At 40.3% G+C, this 20,798-nt stretch overlaps 1 protein-coding gene across 1 annotated transcript in view; it reads left to right on the top strand.

Moving 5' to 3' along the window:
- clstn2b (calsyntenin 2b) overlaps positions 1-20,798 on the top strand; it is a gene marked incomplete at its 5' end in the record, with an annotated part of 375,601 nt that overhangs the window by 101,649 nt on the left and 253,154 nt on the right. Inside the window, one exon of the mRNA XM_060897678.1 lies at positions 9,537-9,732. Coding sequence (XP_060753661.1) covers positions 9,537-9,732 — 196 coding nt within the window. The remainder of the gene's footprint in view (positions 1-9,536; positions 9,733-20,798) is intronic.

Genomic DNA, 20,798 nt, shown 5'->3' with positions numbered 1-20,798 from the left:
GCGCGTGTCGTCTCTGACCAATAGCTGAACGACCTCAGGGCGCGTGGCTTTGTTGACAGATTTTGGTCCGCTTACTAAAATGTACAGTGTGAAAGCGAACCGCACCAAAATCTCATCTCATCTCATTATCTCTAGCCGCTTTATCCTTCTACAGGGTCGCAGGCAAGCTGGAGCCTATCCCAGCTGACTACGGGCGAAAGGCGGGGTACACCCTGGACAAGTCGCCAGGTCATCACAGGGCTGACATACAGACACAGACAACCATTCACACTCACATTCACACCTACAGTCAATTTAGAGTCACCAGTTAACCTGACCTGCATGTCTTTGGACTGTGGGGGAAACCAGAGCACCCGGAGGAAACCCACGCGGACATGGGGAGAACATGCAAACTCCACACAGAAAGGCCCTCGCCGGCCCCGGGGCTCGAACCCAGGACCTTCTTGCTGTGAGGTGACAGCGCTAACCACTACACCACCGTGCCGCCCCCGCACCAAAATGAAAAAATAAAAAAAACATTTGGTTCGGACCAAAGCAAGTGAACTATCGAACTATCCTGGTCTGAATACACCCTTAGTAACCGCTAACAAATTCAGTTTTGAAACCACTAGCCATTTATTCTGCATGCGTGACTCAACTACGTTACAAATATGACGTGACTGAAAGCAGCGTCACACCTCATTATAATGACCGTCTATTTTAATATTTAAAATAAAAAAGCCATATAATAAACTTATTAATCTCGCTTGCTCGAGCTTTATGGGAAAATATCAGACCTCGGTCTTTCTGTATGGACCGAGTGGTTCAGTTAGTACTGTACTGTCAAGACCTCGGTCTGATATTTTCCCGTAAAGACCGAGTAAACAAGGTTAATAAGAAGTTTATTATATGGCTTTTTTATTTTTCAGATTAAAATAGACGGTCATTATAATGAGGTGTGACGCTGCTAGCAGGTCACGTCACATTTGTAACGTAGTTGAGTCATGCATGCAGAATAAACGGCTAGCGGTTTCAAAACTGAATTTGTTAGCAGTTACTGAATGCGCTTACTTGCAATTTTTCTTTTAAAGGTAGACTGCCGTTCAGATTTTTCAACCGTAGGTCATAAAAATAATTTTCCCCAACACCCAGTCATTTTAGTTTAGTGGACCGAAAGCTAGTGAATTTGAATAGCAGATGTCCAATTTTATTTTATTTTATTTTTTTACAGAACAATTAATGAATTTAGGGCCACGTGGCCCTAATTTCTCCGCTATTTTTTCCTGCTTCACCATGACCCAATGCAAGATACCACATCATGCATCACGTGGTGGGCTTTCCCCATTTACGTAAGGCATTGTGGGATACAAATTTGAAACAGGAGAGAAAAACGGAGGACGTGAGTGTGCGAATGAAACATGAAAGACCGACTACAGTAACAGTAAGCGAGAAGAAAAGATGTTTTGTTGCGAAGGAAAGGAAACGCAGGACCAAACTAATAAATATCGGCGGTCAGCGAGCACCTCGGTGTGATCAGCTGTTCGTTTAGTGACAGAACGATGTAACCGTCAGTGCACGGTCAAGGTAAACCTGCGCATGCGCATACAGACTTCCTCTGTCTGCTTGACTGCACGAAGTGAGCGATTTCATGCACATTATTTGCTCAGGAATCCCCTCAAATTAAATAACTTCCCAGCCACAGAATGGCCTGATATTTGTGAGATATTACAGAAATAAACATATATCACAATGACCAACTTTCAGCACGAACTAAATTTCACCAATTTTTATGAACTCGAAAAGCCGTCTCGCTTTAAGTAATACTTTTTACTTTTACTACAGCTCAAGATGAATTTGAGATCAGACAGCATCTCAGAATTGATCTAAATCTGTCTAAATTCCTTACAGATCTACCCTTCTACCAGCAAGATAGAAACGAGACCATTTGGGAGATTAAGAGGAATAAAACTTCAAGCTCATGTTTTCCCACATTCCTTGGTTCCTTTGTGAAAGGGGCATTAATTTACCATCAGTAACTAAACTCAGTGTGCTTTTTCAGGCAGTTATTTCTGTCGTTTGAATACTCTTTTAAGTTTACTTTCATACTTTTATGTCAATTTAAGTTTATTCTATTCTACTTTCAACGTGACTTAAACTTTCTATAGAACGTATTCATGTCATAGATGAATAATTGCACTTTAACGTAAAGAATGTATCTACTTTTCTCATCTCTTCACATGTATTGCTGGGTTCAAATGCAACTTGTGATTCTGCGAGCTGACAAAAGACTGAGGTGGGGTTTACATTAGACCGTATCAGCGGATCATCAGATTAACGTTTTGAAAACGATTAGTGTGCACACAGCAACGCCAATACACGATTCGCGTACACACAGCAACGCCAATACACGGATACGCTCGGCTCCGCAGGCATCCTGCGCTCCAAATCACTCCGCCCTGAACAGCGAGTGCCCTCTGGAGGGTGCGCACTCCGGCCCTGCGCAGCTCACAGAGCGCACGAGTGAAGTGCACGAGCAGTGATTCGGGACTGAGCCGCTGTGTGTGTGATCCCAGTGCATATCGGGCATGCGCGTCACTTACCACTTGCAAGTGGAAGGATGGCAAGCCTAAAGACAATCATAACTACACAATGGGCAGTATTTGCATCAGTATTTGCAGTATTTTCATACTTTTATACTCTTTAATGAAAGGTGATACAAGGCGGAAGTCCGCGCCGTTTTTCAGCAGTCGCGTCACATGATCAACGCCAGCGAATCAGGAAGGTGGATGTCACAGTGACGTTGTCCAATGACGACGCCAGCTAGAGCTCAGCACAGCGTATCCGCGTATCTCAATGTTTACACAGCACCGGACCAGACACGATCTGGATTGAATACATGGACCCTGGCGGATTCCCGTTTCCCGGCGTTTCCAGGCGTTTTAATGTAAACGGACAGTGCATCCGCGAAGAAAACGAGACAGATATGGTCTAATGTAAACTTGGCCTGAGTAAGTCTTTTCTGTGACTTAAATAACGTGGTGACTTTGCAAACAATGCAAAACATCAGGGAAAGTTGAAAAATTGGATTTCTCGAGCAAGATTCTGGGGGTGATAATGGGACACATTTTGTAAAGGAACGTGTTAACTATGACAAGCAAGGTGTTAGCTGTTAACAATCAACTGTTACCTTTTGGATGAAACTGATGGTATCACGACAGATTTAGAAGTGAGCAGAATATTCAGCTGCATTCAGAGTTTTCACTCATTTGCCAGTCGAATCTCATGAATACCATATTATAGGTTTTGCATGAAAAGCCTGTGATGCTTGACATTTCACACGTTCCGGTTGAATCTGGTTTTAGTTTTGGATTCATGCAATGAACTCGAGCAGATATGTAACACTCGGCTAACCTTTTATTCAGGGTGGCTCTGAAAACTCACTGTCAGTGCCAAAGAGCCCTCAAGGATTTGTAAATTTAGAGCTTAGTCACAGAGTGTTGTGTTCAAAACAGTCTCTAGTCCGAGTGGCTGAAACAGCGATGGCAAGTGGCCAGTGCCCAGCCTGCCAACTGAGCTTTTCTTGGCTGACTTTATTTGATGAAATTGCTAAAAGTGGCCATAATTTTTGTTCACTTGTCTGTGAAGACTAACGAGACCCTCACGGTTTTAGATACATGCATGCATAATTTTCTGAAAGCAAATCTTTCTAATCTTTTATTTCACCATCCAAGTCAAGCTCAAACAACGAGACAGCAAGAAAAGGTACTCGCTTAAAGCAATTGTATTCTTTCTATATATGTAGTCCATCAGCCAAACCATGTTTGGTGTCCAAAGTGCTTTAGTTTTGCCCTGGAGTTACTAAACTGATGTAGTTAACAAGTTGGTGCTAGTATACACTACCGTTCAAAAGTTTGGGGTCACTTTGAAATGTCCTTATTTTTGAAAGAAAAGCACTGTTCTTTTCAATGAAGGTCACTTTAAACTAATCAGAAATCCACTCTATGCATGTGGTAAATGACTATTCTAGCTAAATTCTACTAAATGTCTGGTTTTTGGTGCAATATCTCCATAGGTGTATAGAGGCCCATTTCCAGCAACTCTCACTCCAGTGTTCTAATGGTACAATGTGTTTGCTCATTGCCTCAGAAGGCTAATGGATGATTAGAAAACCCTTGTACAATCATGTTAGCACAGCTGAAAACAGTTGAGCTCTTTAGAGAAGCTATAAAACTGACCTTCCTTTGAGCAGATTGACTTTCTGGAGCATCACATTTGTGGGGTCGATTAAATGCTCAAAATGGCCAGAAAAATGTCTTGACTATATTTTCTATTCATTTTTACAACTTATGGTGGTAAATAAAAGTGTGACTTTTCATGGAAAACACAAAATTGTCTGGGTGACCCCAAACTTTTGAACAGTAGTGTATTAGTTCTTAGGGGCATGAGGTAATAGGGCAACACAGTGGTGTAGTGGTTAGCACTGTCGCCTCACAGCAAGAAGGTTCTGGGTTTGAGCCCAGCGGCCGACGAGGGCCTTTCTGTGCGGAGTTTGCATGTTCTCCCCGTGTCTGCATGGGTTTCCTCCGGGTGCTCCGGTTTCCCCCACAGTTCAAAGACATGCAGGTTAGGCTAATTGGTGGCTCTAAATTGAGTGTGAGTGTGAATGGTTGTTTGTCTTGGTGTGTCAGCCTTGTGATGATTTGGCGACTTGTCCAGGCTGTATCCCGCCTCTCGCCCATAGTCAGCTGGGATAGGCTCCACCTTGCCCGTGACCCTGCACAGGCTAAGAGGTTATGGATAATGGATGGATGGATGGATGGATGGATGGATGGTATGAGGTAATCTTAAATAAACTTGCTTATGGTGTATTATTTTTAACATACCATGATCTAAACATATAAATTACAAGCAGTACTGTACTAATAGCCATCATTAAGCTGGAAAAACTTTCCTTTCCACTACATAGGTCAGTGTTACTCAAATAAGAGGTGTGGCCCAAAGTTAAAAAAAAAAGAATTGAATTCTAGGAGTCAAGTCAAGTTTATTTGTATAGCGCATTTAACAACAGACATTGTCGCAAAGCAGCTTAACAGAAAATTAAAGACTTTAAACATGAGCTAATTTATCCCTGATGAGCAAGCCTGTGGCAACGGTGGCGAGGAAAAACTCCGTCAGACGACACGGTAAAGAAACCTCGAGAGAAACCAGACTCAAAAGGGAACCCGTCCTCATCTGGGTGATAACAGATTGCGTGATTATAAATAACTTGCTTCTATAACTGCATACTATAGTCACAAAGTACAACTGTGTAACCAGGAAATTAATTATAGTTTTAACATGAAGTCTGTTTTGTTGAAGTTATAAACTGTTCATTGATGGAATATATATGTAATATACCTTGGATATGATTTCCTTTTTGCTACGTCAGCAGTGACCTATGAATCTCAGCCTTCTTTCTTTTATATTAATAGCCATCTAATAATATTTGATTGGATTTTCTTTCATATTCTTAAGCAAATTGTTACACTCCCAAAAGATATGAAAAGTTCTCTGGATGCAGTTTCAGAGTCTTTTACGAAGCTGAATGCACTTGGAGTGTTTGTGGGATCATTTAAGCAACATTCTGTATTACAACTGTATGATTTTCCAGAAAGATTTTCTTTTATCACAATAGAATAACAAATTAAAAAAAAAACCCACATGCACAATGAATGTATGCATTATGATTTTTTAAATTAACAAAACGATTATTTATAGAGAGTCCCGCAGAGGCATGCTGCTGTCTGCACAGCATGGGGTCTTCATGGAGTATAAGGAGCGATGGATTTGTAAATTAAAGCATTTCAGTCGTTTTTACAGAGAGATGGTAGGAATCTAGTTTTCTATTGGAGCTCAGAAAGGCAGTGTTTTTTATTGGGCTACTGGAGGAAACCACTGATGAGAAAAAGAACAGTGCATCACAGTTTTCTGGTTGCCAGGTTCCTCACTGAATATACACGTACCGCAGCTCTCCTGTATCCTGCGGATCAGAAATGTGCACTGTTTGTTTCCCCTGAAAGCACTGAGAAAAACATGTCTCCCGTTTTTCCAACATCTGAACAGTTTGGGCTAGTTTCAAGTCCTTTTGTGTGGTTTTTGAGATGTAGTAGGGGTAGGAATTTTCCTGTAATGTGGAAACTCTCCCTACAAACTTCACAAACTGCATTTATGTCAAAACCTTGTGCTACTTTTTGGTGTTTTGTCTTGCGGGATTGCAGTGCATACAACAAAACAAACAAATAAAATCCTGAATACGGTATTGAACACTTCGCTATTTGTCTCTATATTCTAAGAACACATTATCTGTTCAAGCTGAATAATGTAATCATGTTAAGTTACATTTGTAGTTTGCACTTTTTCATTCTGACCAAATAATGGACAACTGTTTCCAGATTCTCGGAAACCCAGCAAGCTGTATGTATTCTTTGTTTCTGGAATCATAACATCAAATATACGTATTTTATACCTTTTAGTATTAATATTTTACCTGGGAATTTGCATGTGGGGTGCATTTAATGAAGCCACAGGTTTAAAAAAATGTCAGTGGTGCAAGTTCAATTCTTTCCTGTTACATATTCTTCTTACATCTTTTTCCCACTTTTATGTGGGGCTGATAGGGTCAAGGGCCCAACAGTGGCAGTTTAGCAGCACTGGGGCTTGAACTCCCAACCCTCTGATCAATAATCCAGAGCCTTAGCCCATATTGCCCCTGTTAACGGATACATATTCTTCTTATATCTTTTTCCAATTTCTATGTGAGGTCAATAAGTTTAAGGGCCTCACCCAAGGGCCCAACAGTAGCAACTTGGCAGTACTGGGACTTGAACCCCCAACCCTCTGATCAGTAACCCAGAGCCTTAACCCATACTGCCCCTGTTGAAAAATACCTGTTGTTCTTATACCTTTTTCCCACTTCTATGTGGGATCAATAGGGTTAAGGGCCTCACTCAAGAGCCCAACAGCGGTAGCTTGGCAGTACTGGGGCTTGAACTCTGGGTTACCCTCTGATCAGTAACACAGAGCCTTAACCCATACTGGCCCTGTTGAAAAATACATATTCTTCTTATACCCTTTTCCCACTTCTATGTGGGGTCGATAGGGTTAAGAGCCTCACGCAAGGGCCCAACAGTAGCAACTTGGCAGTACTGGGGCTTGAACCCCAACCCTCTGATCAGTAACCCAGAGCCTTAACCTGTACCACCCCTGATGAAGGATACATATTCTTCTTATATCTTTTTCCCACTTTTTATATGGGGTTGATAGGGTTAAGGGCCTCACCCAAGGGCCCAACAGTAGCAACTTGGTAGTATTGGGACTTGAACCCCCAACCCTCTGATCAGTAACCCAGAGCATTAAGACACACTGCCCCGATGAAGGATACATGTTAAAGATCCAAAAATGTCCCCCTGAAAAAAGTCCCATGAAGTCCCCTACAAGGAAAAGTACCGCTTGGTATCATTATTTCTGAGAGTGGACTTGTTTTTGGTCTGAATCCTGTTTGGCTGGAATTAAAACCTGAAGCAGCATGTGGTTCTTTGTGGATAAAATATTTCTGCTTTTTACAGAAAAAGAGAAATGAAACTCATTATGCTTAAGCATTCTTCCTCATAGCAGACCCTGGGAATATAGACCCATCATGCTTGAAGACTTACCCTGACTCCCTGTCCACTTCAGCATTGAATATAAAATCCATCTTCTGTCTTTTGAAGTAGGTTTTGTGATCTCGCCCATTCTTTCTTCTGCTATATTCATCTATATACAGCTTTCTTTCTTCTGATACCATCTGCTCTCTGTTCTTTCCTCCAGGCTTAACATAATATGAGAGAACCCTTTTACTGTTGTAGGCTCAGACCTCTGGAGCACACTTCCTCCCCATCTACAAGCGAGCGAGCGAGCTCTCCTCATTTAAAACCCACCTGAACACTCATCTCTTCCAGCTTGATTTGCCTTTAACCCAAATCCTTCCACTCACTAATCCTCCAGACTCACCTGCTTTATTGTGCTTTAAACTAATTAGTGGCTCTAATTATTTTATTGTCCGATTTACTTTTAATCTTTGTGCGTTTCTTTGTAGTCAGTGTCTGTTACGATGGTTTCATTTTATTTTGTTTTTTGATTGCTGATGCCTTTCTTAATAATATCTGTGGTACTAGGATTTGAATTTTGTAGATCTAAGTATTTATGCTTTCTTTAAAATTTTATAAAGTTGAATGAAATAAAATCAAAGTTGTGGTGCAGCGGGTCGTGTTGCCTCACAAGGCTCTAGAGCCCCTTTCTCAATCCTGAGCTCGGGTTTCTGTTTAAGTAGAGTTTTGCATGTTCACCAAGTGTCTGTGCAGGTTTCCTCTGGGTTCGCTGGTTTTCTCCTACTTCCCAAAAACATGCCAGTAGAGTTTCTGGGATATACTTAACAGTTATTCCACGAAATTGAGTCGCACGTGAGCTGATAGCCGACAAGGCGCGTAGTGCTGAGTTGGCTATAAGCCATGTACGACAAGATTGAGTGGAATAACTGTTTTATTATATTCACATTCACTGGATTTTGAGAAACAGCACATTTTTATTTTTATTTTTTGCAAATTCGATACATAAAAACTTTATACAAAACGTCTGACAAAATCATTTCCGCTTAGAGTGTAAACAAACCGGCAAAATGACAGGAGTAATTTGTGAAAAATGCTATAATAATAATAATAATAATAATAATAATTCTTAAAAAATAAAAAAGATGTGTTCTTACCATCAAATACTTTTCATTCGATATTTTGTTGCTTTTTTTGTATTTTTGGGGGGGATTTGTTTTCGAGTAGAGTTTTTATTTCATCCTCGGTCGGTTCAGCAAAATGCTCTGCCATTTTGTTTTTCTCTACTCACGGTATATGAGCTGATAGCCTAGTACCGTAATAGAGTAGCCAATCAGAGCACATGATTGCTCATATCCAGTGAACGTGGATAGAATAATTTGGATTAACTGTGACCTTGTCCAGGATAAAGTGGTCATAGAAGGTGAAAGAATGAATGAATGAATTATTGGCTACTTACACAACATCAGATAATTTATCATTAACCTTAACGAAGGTAAACAGGTAGCTGGTTAATGCACAGTGAAGATTCAGTGTACAGTTCCCCATCAAGCTATTACATACAGTATATTCAATTTAAAAAAATAAAACATATATACAGTGCAAATATAACAGTAGTGTGCAAACATAGTGTGTACGTTTATTTTGTGGCATGTGCAGTGCCATTGTGTTGGGGTTGTTGGGGTAGAGAGTTGGGAGAGTCGAGTGTCCAGTCCGGAGTGTATGCAGGGTTGCATGTTGTACTGTACATTCTCGTAAAATATATTGGTATATTAAAAACCCATTCCCTCTGTGAGAATAATTGGTTGTGAAAAGCAGAAGAGAAAAAGACAGATAGTGTACCAACACAGCAGATGATGTTATTTCATTATTTTACTCTCCTGGCAAATTGGTCATCAACTCCATGCCATTTTAATTAGATCTTTTTCTCACTAGGGGAGATCTGCGCATTTGGAGTGCATGGTTCAGATGCTCCGTTCGAAGCCGTGGTCCTGAACAGGACGTCTGGAGAAGGCCAGCTGCGGGCACGAAGCCCTATCGATTGTGAGCACCAGCGAGAGTACACATTCACCATCCAAGCACATGATTGTGGATCAGGTCCTGGAGGCATCGGAGCCAAGAAATCACACAAGTACGTACATGGATCTGAATTTCAGCATGAAATATTGCATCGTAGTTAAAAGTGAACTGAAGCCTCACGTCAACCCTAATTGTGTTTAAACGCTGATGAGCACACCAGGGTACAAATTCAGCTCACATGATGTAGTCTGGCATGTTAAGTGTTGAGAATGAAGAGAAGAAAACAGGAAGAGGAAAACATGAGCAACAAAAAGAAGAGGCGGTCAAATAGTGTTGAGTGAATTTGCTTGGATTTAAAGGCACAGATATCTCATCTCATCTGATTATCTCTAGCCGCTTTATCCTTCTACAGGGTCGCAGGCAAGCTGGAGCCTATCCCAGCTGACTACGGGCGAAAGGCGGGGTACACCCTGGACAAGTCGCCAGGTCATCACAGGGCTGACACATAGACATAGACAACCATTCACACTCACATTCACACCTACGGTCAATTTAGAGTCACCAGTTAACCTAACCTGCATGTCTTTGGACTGTGGGGGAAACCGGAGCACCCGGAGGAAACCCACGGGGAGAACATGCAAACTCCGCACAGAAAGGCCCTCGCCGGCCACGGGGCTCGAACCCAGACCTTCTTGCTGTGAGGCGACAGCGCTAACCACTACACCACCGTGCCGCCCAAGGCACAGATATAATATTGTATTTAGTCGAACAAAGGATTGCCTTAACTAGAGCTTAACAAGTCATAGTTGCAAATCATACACAAAACACACACAGACACAATTAATACTAATGCTACTAATTGACGAATAATGTTATTAAACGCATTTGCAAGGTATTAACTCGACTTCCAGCTTCGGATAGCTGTGTCCTTTGTAAGCACTGCAATAAAATCTGCAGAAGCGAGACAGGAATTTGAAATATGAAATTAATAGTTTTGCAAATACATTCATAGTATCCAAAAAAGTACTAAAAAAAGACTTTTTTCCCCAAACCAAAATCATTTAATCTAAGCTTTTCTACTGTTGCCAAGCTTTATAATGGTATGCAGAAAGAACTGCTGTAGAATCCTTGCTGGTGCCAAAGACAGGGCAAAGCTGCTCCTTAGATCTTCTGGTTTGAAACTGCCTTGTAGTCATCATCTAATTCAGACAGGAAATGGCGGCTTCTTGTCTTCGTTCTTTTGGTAGAGGTTGGCATGTGCCTCCTCTGAAGATACTTTCCACAACCCTACACTGAATCATGTCCAACATTTTGCCATTTACATCATCCTGAGAACACCACACTCATGCTACAAGACTGACCGAATAAGAGCAAAGTAATTCGAAAAGATCTCACGCAGAGATTTGCTCCAAGGATGAATCATCCATTTTTTGATGTGTTCTTTACGTTTCCGTAGCTGCCGGAGTTTGATCCAAGCACAAATATGAATCAGATCTCCAGTGGTAGTCTTGTCTTGTCTATCTGAACCTTTCTTTTTCTTATTAAATGCTCAAATACTATCTGATCATAATCAAATCTGGGAAAAGCCTCGCCGAGGTATAAATCACCATCTCTGATTATTTAGCGGTCTGTGAAGTTCTGATACTGATGAACAGGAAGGGATTTTGCAGCCAGCCCTCTTCACTGATTATGATGAAGGATTTTTTTCAAAAGCATGAGAGGTGGTTTGCTCCCCACCACTTAACCCTACCATATAAGAACATCTAAAATGGGCTAATTATTTTAACAAGGCCATTTCATCAGCTTCAAACGCTTGCCTAACACTGTCGCACAGGGCGTATTTAAAATCAGCTATATCTGAGTTCACGCCCAGATTAGAAGCTTTTCAAAATTCAAGCTTTAATGATATGCAGTGCTGTTAAAGCTGATGAAATAAACTCACACCTGTGAGCATAAAGATGTCTATTCATAAGTGGGAAGTTAAAATGTTTCACTTTATGTATGACCATAATAAACAAATTAGTCCTTCATTGTACAAAGTACTAGAACATTGGCACCAAAAAAATAAGACTGTGCTTTTTAGAAGAAGAAGCCTTTATTTGTCACATGCACACTCAAGCAGAGTGAAATTCGTCCTCTGCATTTAACCCATCTGAAACAGTGCACATATACAAGTGGGTAATGAGCACACACACATACCCAGAGCAGTGGGCAGCCATACTACAGCACCCAGGGAGCAGTTAAGGGTTAAGTGCCTTGCTCAAGGGCACTTCAGCCCAAGGTCGCCCCATGTTAACCTAATTGCATGTCTTTGGACTGTGGGGGAAACCAGAGCACCCAGAGGAAACCCACGCAGACACGAGAAGAACATGCAAACTCCACACAGAAAGGCCCCCGTCGGCAACTGGGCTTGAACCCAAAACCTTCTTGCTGTGAGGTGGCAGTGCTAACCACTACACCACCATGCTGCCCCTTTTCCCTTTGTTCAGAAAGTTCCAGCTGGATCAATTTATGGCATTTACTCTATATTGGCACCAACAGGAAAGAACGGTATGGGGTATGGCTAGCAACACTGTTGTTAGTTGGTATATGGTACATTACACCATGTTACATATCAGAAGCATACTTGTGCTGTTTGCTTTCTTAATCTGCACAAAAAATGAAATTTTATTTCATACTAGCTTTAGATCTAGCTTTTTTTTTGGACAGTATATTTGATCAACGATATACACTAAATGTATGCATGACTAAAAGTACGTGAACGCCTGACCATCACCCCTATATGCATGCCTTTCCCAAACTCTTGGAAAGTTGGATGCACATAATTGCATAAGATTTCTTTTGTCATTTAAAGTGTAACGTTATACCTTCCCTTTCACTGGAACTAAGCTTTCAAGCCCAAACATGATGATGCCCACGTGCACAAAGTGAGATCTGTGAAGTCAAGTTTATTTGTACAGCGCTTTTAACAACAGCCATTGTCACAAAGCAGCTTTACAGAAAATTAAAGACTTTAAACATGAGCTAATTTTATTTCTAATTTATCCCTGATGAGCAAGCCTGTGGTGACAGTGGCGAGGAAAAACTCCCTCAGACAACATGAGGAAGAAACCTTGAGAGGAACCAGACTCAAAAGGGAACCCATCCTCATTTGGGTGATAACAGATAATGTGATTATAAATAACTTGCTTCTATAACTGTGTCCTATAGAGTCACAAAGTATAACTGTGTAACCAGGAAATTGCCGATAAACATGAAGTCTGGGGTTTTTTGAAGTTGTAAACTGTTCATTGATGGAAACTTGAGTGTAAAACCGTTCATGACAACTGCAGTCCTAAAGTTATCATGTCAACTGTAGTCCTCAGCCATACAACCCCGATTCCAAAAAAGTTGGGACAAAGTACAAATTGTAAATAAAAACGGAATGCAATAATTTACAAATCTCAAAAACTGATATTGTATTCACAATAGAACATAGACAACATATCAAATGTCGAAAGTGAGACATTTTGAAATTTCATGCCAAATATTGGCTCATTTGAAATTTCATGACAGCAACACATCTCAAAAAAGTTGGGACAGGGGCAATAAGAGGCTGGAAAAGTTAAAGGTACAAAAAAAGGAACAGCTGGAGGACCAAATTGCAACTCATTAGGTCAATTAGCAATAGGTCATTAACATGACTGGGTATAAAAAGAGCATCTTGGAGTGGCAGCAGCTCTCAGAAGTAAAGATGGGAAGAGGATCACCAATCCCCCTAATTCTGCACCGACAAATAGTGGAGCAATATCAGAAAGGAGTTCGACAGTGTAAAATTGCAAAGAGTTTGAACATATCATCATCTACAGTGCATAATATCATCAAAAGATTCAGAGAATCTGGAAGAATCTCTGTGCGTAAGGGTCAAGGCCGGAAAACCATACTGGGTGCCCGTGATGTTCGGGCCCTTAGACGGCACGGCATCACATACAGGCATGCTTCTGTATTGGAAATCACAAATTGGGCTCAGGAATATTTCCAGAGAACATTATCTGTGAACACAATTCACCGTGCCATCCACCGTTGCCAGCTAAAACTCTATAGTTCAAAGAAGAAGCCGTATCTAAACATGATCCAGAAGCGCAGACGTCTTCTCTGGGCCAAGGCTCATTTAAAATGGACTGTGGCAAAGTGGAAAACTGTTCTGTGGTCAGACGAATCAAAATTTGAAGTTCTTTATGGAAATCAGGGACGCCGTGTCATTCGGACTAAAGAGGAGAAGGACGACCCGAGTTGTTATCAGCGCTCAGTTCAGAAGCCTGCATCTCTGATGGTGTGGGGTTGCATTAGTGCGTGTGGCATGGGCAGCTTACACATCTGGAAAGACACCATCAATGCTGAAAGGTATATCCAGGTTCTAGAGCAACATATGCTCCCATCCAGACGACGTCTCTTTCAGGAAAGACCTTGCATTTTCCAACATGACAATGCCAAACCACATACTGCATCAATTACAGCATCGTGGCTGCGTAGAAGAAGGGTCCGGGTACTGAACTGGCCAGCCTGCAGTCCAGATCTTTCACCCATAGAAAACATTTGGCGCATCATAAAACGGAAGATACGACAAAAAAGACCTAAGACAGTTGAGCAACTAGAATCCTACATTAGACAAGAATGGGTTAACATTCCTATCCCTAAACTTGAGCAACTTGTCTCCTCAGTCCCCAGACGTTTACAGACTGTTGTAAAGAGAAAAGGGGATGTCTCACAGCCGTAAACATGGCCTTGTCCCAACTTTGAGATGTGTTGTTGTCATGAAATTTAAAATCACCTAATTTTTCTCTTTAAATGATACATTTTCTCAGTTTAAACATTTGATATGTCATCTGTGTTCTATTCTGAATAAAATATGGAATTTTGAAACTTCCACATCATTGCATTCGATTTTTATTTACAATTTGTACTTTGTCCCAACTTTTTTGGAATCGGGGTTGTAGATGCATTACTGTAAGTGTCCAGAGCCGTCTTCTAAATGCAACTTTCGACTGTCCATATGGGGCCATCCTCCACAGGAGTGATGTGATGAGACTCCAGCCAGACGTAGGGCATCAGGATGGATCACGCGAGTCCGAGAAGCAGGAAAGGTCAGCATCACTGGTGTCTCAGGAACGACATGTAACTCAACAGAGAGAGAGACAGATGGGGGAGAACACAGGTTGTTAGGTATGCCCGATGTCATCTAAAGAGTAAGAACAGTATACATTTTGCACTGAGTGCAAGCAGGGACTCTGGCAAGACTAACTATGACAGCATAACTAAAAGGGGAGAGCCAAAAGGCAACACAGACATGAAGGCACCCCAGGACATAAAGCAGCCAGCCACTACACCATCAACAAACCCGAGTGAGCGAGTGGGGGGGGGGGACAGCATCCATGCATCCCAGTTTACCAAAACACTCTATGCCTGAGGACCGTCCAGATCTACTCCTTCACTTGATAAACTATTAACAAAAGGCTTGACTAAACAGATATGTTTTCAGTCTAGATTTAAACACTAAGTCCCGAACACTACTTGGAAGGCTGTTCCATAAAGGTGGGGCTTTGTAAGAAAAGGCTCTGCCGCTGATGTTGCCTTCACTATACGAGGTACCAACAGATAACCTGCACCTTTTGATCTAAGTCGGCATGGCAGGTCATAAAAGACCAGATGTTCGCTCAGTTACTGTGGCGCGAGACCATTCAGTGCTTTAAAGGTCAATAGTCGTATTTTATAATCAGTATGAAATTTGATTGGGAGCCAATGCATCTGTGAAGACATGGATCTTTGCCAAGGTTGGTATGAAAGAACTCGAGTGGCCCAAGCCCATGGCTTAAGACTGGGCACTTTATACGTCTATCAGTATGATGGTTGAGTGTCCACATACTTTTAGTGTATACAAGCTAATGTGTAAATGGAAAAGGAGGGGAAAAAACAGAATTCTATAAACAAATACCCTCATGTGTTTGTTGGCTTGTGGGTTTTCTTTTTCCATACAGTCGGAAAAGAGCAAGCAAAAGTCTGGTGTGATTTGGTACTAAATAATTCCTTTCTCATCCAGTATTTACTGATCAGAGACACCACAGTGGGTAGGGAGTCTTATATTTAAATATATTTCAACACACAGTAGGATATTACACATGCGCGCACACACACACCTACATCTACACACACTTCAAAGCACATTGCCAAGACAATCCAATGTGATAAGCCTATTTGCAGTGCATTGCATACTATAACTATAGTTTTACTATTCAAGCTTGATTCATATTTCCCAATACCCAGAACAATACATGTGTAGTAATTATCACATTTTAGCTTTCAGACCTCAGATGTAGAGAAAATAATGGATCTTATTCAGTTTTGCTGCCAGGGTTGAGTCCCCGGTCTCGGGCACACTCCAGGCTATATCTTTGTCCTGGGAGCCGCCCTAAGGCCGTATACATTATAATCATTATATACACCAGCTGTGGGAGCACTTTTACAGGCAAAGGGCAAAAGGGTGGCTACTCAAACCTCCCCCATGGGGTGAATGCCTGACCGAACTCAACACCAGTCTTCAGTTGGTCGTCTTCTTTTTCGTCTCAAATTATTTATCATCGTGCCTGCGATTCACAGATCTATAGTTAGTGTGGATGTTTCTTCTTGGCAGAAGCACAACATGTCACCCTGGTGTTAAAACCACACTTTGTTGCGATCATCGCTCCTGGGTGCTCATAAAACAATCCAACGTGACATTATCTCTCCCCATCCCCCTTTGTCTTCCATCTTCTGATTCACTCTGTCTCCTGACCTTTACCATTTCTTCCTTTGATTCCTCAAATCTCTTTGGTATGATTTCTTTTTTTGACCTTTCACCCCGTCTTTTTTCATGTCCTCTTCACAAACGCCATTGTGTCCTGTTTCAATGCTCCTTTAGGGCAATGCTTATTTTCACTTTATTTCATTGTCTCTCCCCGTCTCTCTCTCTCGCTCTCTCTCTCTCCTATTCTCTTGATTTTTGTCTATCTATCTATCTATCTATCTATCTATCTATCTATCTATCTATCTATCTATCTATCTATCTATCTATCTATCTATGTCCTGTTTCATTTTCTTCTCTATTCTCTGTCCCTCTCTTTCATTCTCTTATTTTTTGTTACATTTACTGTCTGTCTGACTCTCTGTTCTTCTCTGTTTCATCCTTCTTTCTCTCTCTCATATATATATATATATATATATATATATATATATATATATATATATACACACTCTTGTGTTTGTTACATTTGCTGTCTGTCTTTTTTTCTGTTTCATCCTACTCTCTCTTTCATTCTCTTGTTTCTTGTTACATTATCTATCTATCCGTCTGTCTGTCGTTCTGTTCCATTCTTTTCTCTCTTCTCTCTGTCTTTCTTTTTCTTATTTTTTGTTACATTTGCTATCTGTCTGTCTGACTCTGTTCTTCTGTTTCATCTTACACTCTCTCATTCTCCTGTCTTTGTTACATTTGCTATGGTATCTATGTATCTGTCTGTATGTCTTATTCTTTTCTGTTTCACCCTACTCTCTCTCTCTCTCTCTCTCTCTCTCTCTCTCTTTATTTCATTCTCTTGTTTGTTACATTATCTGTCTGTCTGTCTTTGTCCTTCTGTTTCATTCTCTTCTCTCTTTCATTCTCTTTTGTGTTACATTTGCTATCTATCTGTCTGCCTGACTCTGTTCTTCTGTTTCATCCTTCTCTCTCTCTCATTCTCTTGTCTGTTACATTATCTCTATCTATCTATCTATCTATCTATCTATCTATCTATCTATCTATCTATCTATCTATCTATCTATCTATCTATCTATCTATCTATCTATCTACTTCTGTTTCATTCTCTTACATTTGTCTGTCTGTTTGTCCTTATTCTTTTCTGTTTCATCCTTCTATCTATCTATCTATCTATCTATCTATCTATCTATCTATCTATCTATCTATCTATCTATCTATCTATCTATCTATCTATCTATCTTCTTCTGTTTCATTCTCTTACATTTGTCTGTCTGTTTGTCCTTATTCTTTTCTGTTTCATCCTTCTCTCTCTCTCTCTCTCTCTCTCTCTCTCTCTCTCACACACACACACACACACACACACACACACACACACACACACACACACACACCATCATTCTAAATAAACAAACATTTATGAGCTCCTGTATTTTCTTAGACAGTTTTTTTATATATATGAATAATACACCACATTCATGCTAATGCAAATACTGGTGGCATCGACATGCACAAAATACTCTCAGAGAGAGAGAGAGAGAGAGAGAGAGAGTTTCAAAATAATTCAATTGGAATGATTACACACACTTCAGTAATTTGATAATAGGAACCTTCAGGTCTATATAATCACATTTCTTTTTAAATATATGACAAATCCCATCGCCTCGTCAAGACATGTAACATGTGCTGTCTGGTACAGTTTTACAGCATGGCGTGGCTTTGCTAGTTTTTGTCTTTTTTTTAAGCTTCTGGGAGAGCGCTTCTCGATCCAGTTTCCTTTTTATTGCCCAGATGCCCAGATAGTCTGATTACTGCACTAAAATCCAGGTGAAATTTTATACAGGCATTAATCTGATTGTAGTATCGTGTGTACATGAGCATTTGAACTGCAAAATCAGATAATAAGCTGAGTGCAGGTAAACACACTCAATGTGCATAATGTTGCAAATGGGTTCTGTAGCTTTGGATAAACAGATGGAGTTTGTCTTTTTAAAAGCACTCCTGTATTGTTCTACCGTATGAGCCGTTAAGAAAAATAGCCACTGATTCATACAGACAATGTTTTAATGTGCGCTTAAGCTAGTAAATTGTGAATCATTTTCTATAACAGCAGCTCGAACAGGAATTCCAGCTGTTATTAAAAATCACAGGTTTTCATCAACGCACTTATTCTACATGGCGTATTTCTATAGTAACAACTCATTCATATGGAGTTATGGAAGCATATTGGGGCCACGCCAGAAAAAGAAAAACAGATCAGGATCACGTTATAATCTGATCAGTTTATTGTGATAACAAGATGTTTTTCATGTTATAACAAGATATGTTCACATTATTATGACATACAAAATGATCACATTATAACAAGAAACATTTCTTGTTATATAGAATATACTATTTATCTTTTTGGAATGGGAAACATTTCATGTTAAAACGTGAAAAGATTTAATAGTTATTCCATGAAATCGAGTCGTACATGAGCTGATAGCCGATGAGACGCATAGCACCGAGTTGGCTATAATCCACGTACGATGAGATTGAGTAGAATAACTGTTTTATTCTATCCGTATTCACTGGATTTTGAGAAACAGAGCATTTTTATTTAAATTTTTTGCAAATTCAATATGTAAAAACTTTACACAAAATGTTCGACAAAATAATTTCTGCTTAAAATATAAACAAACTGGCGAAATGACACGAGCAATTTGTGAAAAATGCAATAATGATAATTCTTGAAAAATAAAAAAAATTCTAACCATCAAATACTTTCATTCCATATTTTATTGCCTTTTTGTATTTTGGGGGGTTTTCTTTTTCTTTCAGATTTTTTTGGCGGTTGGCAAACCAACTTAAAGGTGCATTACCACCACTGACTGGGCTGGAGTGAGGAACAGGAGATACTGGGGGGGACAAACAAACAAACAAACAAAAAACTATATTCATTAAGCTATTTCTGTTTCTTTTAAATACTTGATAATTTTTGGGGTTTTGTTTTTGAGTAGAGTTTTTATTTTGTCCTTGGTTGGTTCAGGAACACGTTCCGCCATTTTGTTTTTCTCTACTCACGGTATATGAGCTGATATCCTAGTAGTTAGAGTAGCCAATTAGAGTACACGATTGTTCATATCCAGTGAATGTGGATAGAATAAAGATGATTTTCCTATAATTGCACACCCTGTAGGTTCATTTTTCAGGGTTGTGAGACTATTTTAATACACAACCTTCAGTTTTTAAAGCATCTTGAAAGTACTCAGTGTTCCAGAAAACAGCAGTCACGGTGGACAAAGTTCAGATAACTGAACTTTTCGATGGAAGATTCAGTCAGAGGTGATTTTGTGGTCTTCAGCTCTTGCAGAGGAAAAAAAAAGCTTTCTGTTTCTATCTCATTGAAAAAACATTGAATTTGGGCTGGACATCAATTGTTGTGCGAGAATCTCACTGGGGGGTGAGAGAGTTTCTCTAGCTGAGTTTTGGAGAAAGAGGGAACAGTGTGTGTGTGTGTGTGTGTGTGTGTGTGTGTGTGTGTGTGTGTGTAAACTCAAGAAACTATAACATGTAGGAGTCTACATGTACAGTACCAGTCAAAAGTTTCAACACCTTTCTAATTCAGTGGATTTTATTAATTAAATGTCACTTCATGTCTTAAAGTAATGATGGATGTCGTTTCTCTTTACTTAGTTGTTCGGTTCTTGACATAATATGGATTACTGCAGTTGTGGAATAGGACTATTTACTGTATTTTTATTATTTACTATTTACTGTTTGATCTCAAACACATTAATAAGGCAAGAAATTGCACTAATTAACTTTTGACGAGACACCCCTGTTAATTGAAAAGCATTCCAGGTGATGACCTCATGAAGCTGGTTAAGATAATGCCAATAGTGTGTAAAGCGGCATCAAGAGAAACGCTGGCTACTTTGAGGAATCACTTTTTTGTTTAACACATAATTCCACATCTGTTCCATATATTATATCATAGTTTTGATGCCTTTAGAATCGTTTGACAATGTCCATCCATTATCCGTAACTGCTTATCCTGTGCAGGGTCACAGGCAAGCTGGAGCCTATCCCAGCTGACTATGGGCGAAAGGCGGGGTACACCCTGGACAAGTCGCCAGGTCATCACAGGGCTGACACATAGACACAGACAACCATTCACATTCACACCTATGGTCAATTTAGAGTCACCAGTTAACCTAACCTGCATGTCTTTGGACTGTGGGGGAAACCGGAGCACCCGGAGGAAACCCACGCGGACACGGGGAGAACATGCAAACTCCGCACAGAAAGGCCCCTGTCAGCCGCTGGGCTCGAACCCGGACCTTCTTGCTGTGAGGTGGCAGCTACACCACCATGCCGCCCTGTTCTACAATGTAAAATTCAAAAAAGTCAAAATACAGAAAAACCTA

This window comes from Neoarius graeffei, chromosome 17 (assembly GCF_027579695.1).
Source record: "Neoarius graeffei isolate fNeoGra1 chromosome 17, fNeoGra1.pri, whole genome shotgun sequence".
Taxonomy (NCBI): Eukaryota; Metazoa; Chordata; class Actinopteri; order Siluriformes; family Ariidae; genus Neoarius; species Neoarius graeffei.
This window is presented reverse-complemented; position numbering and strand designations above follow the sequence as displayed.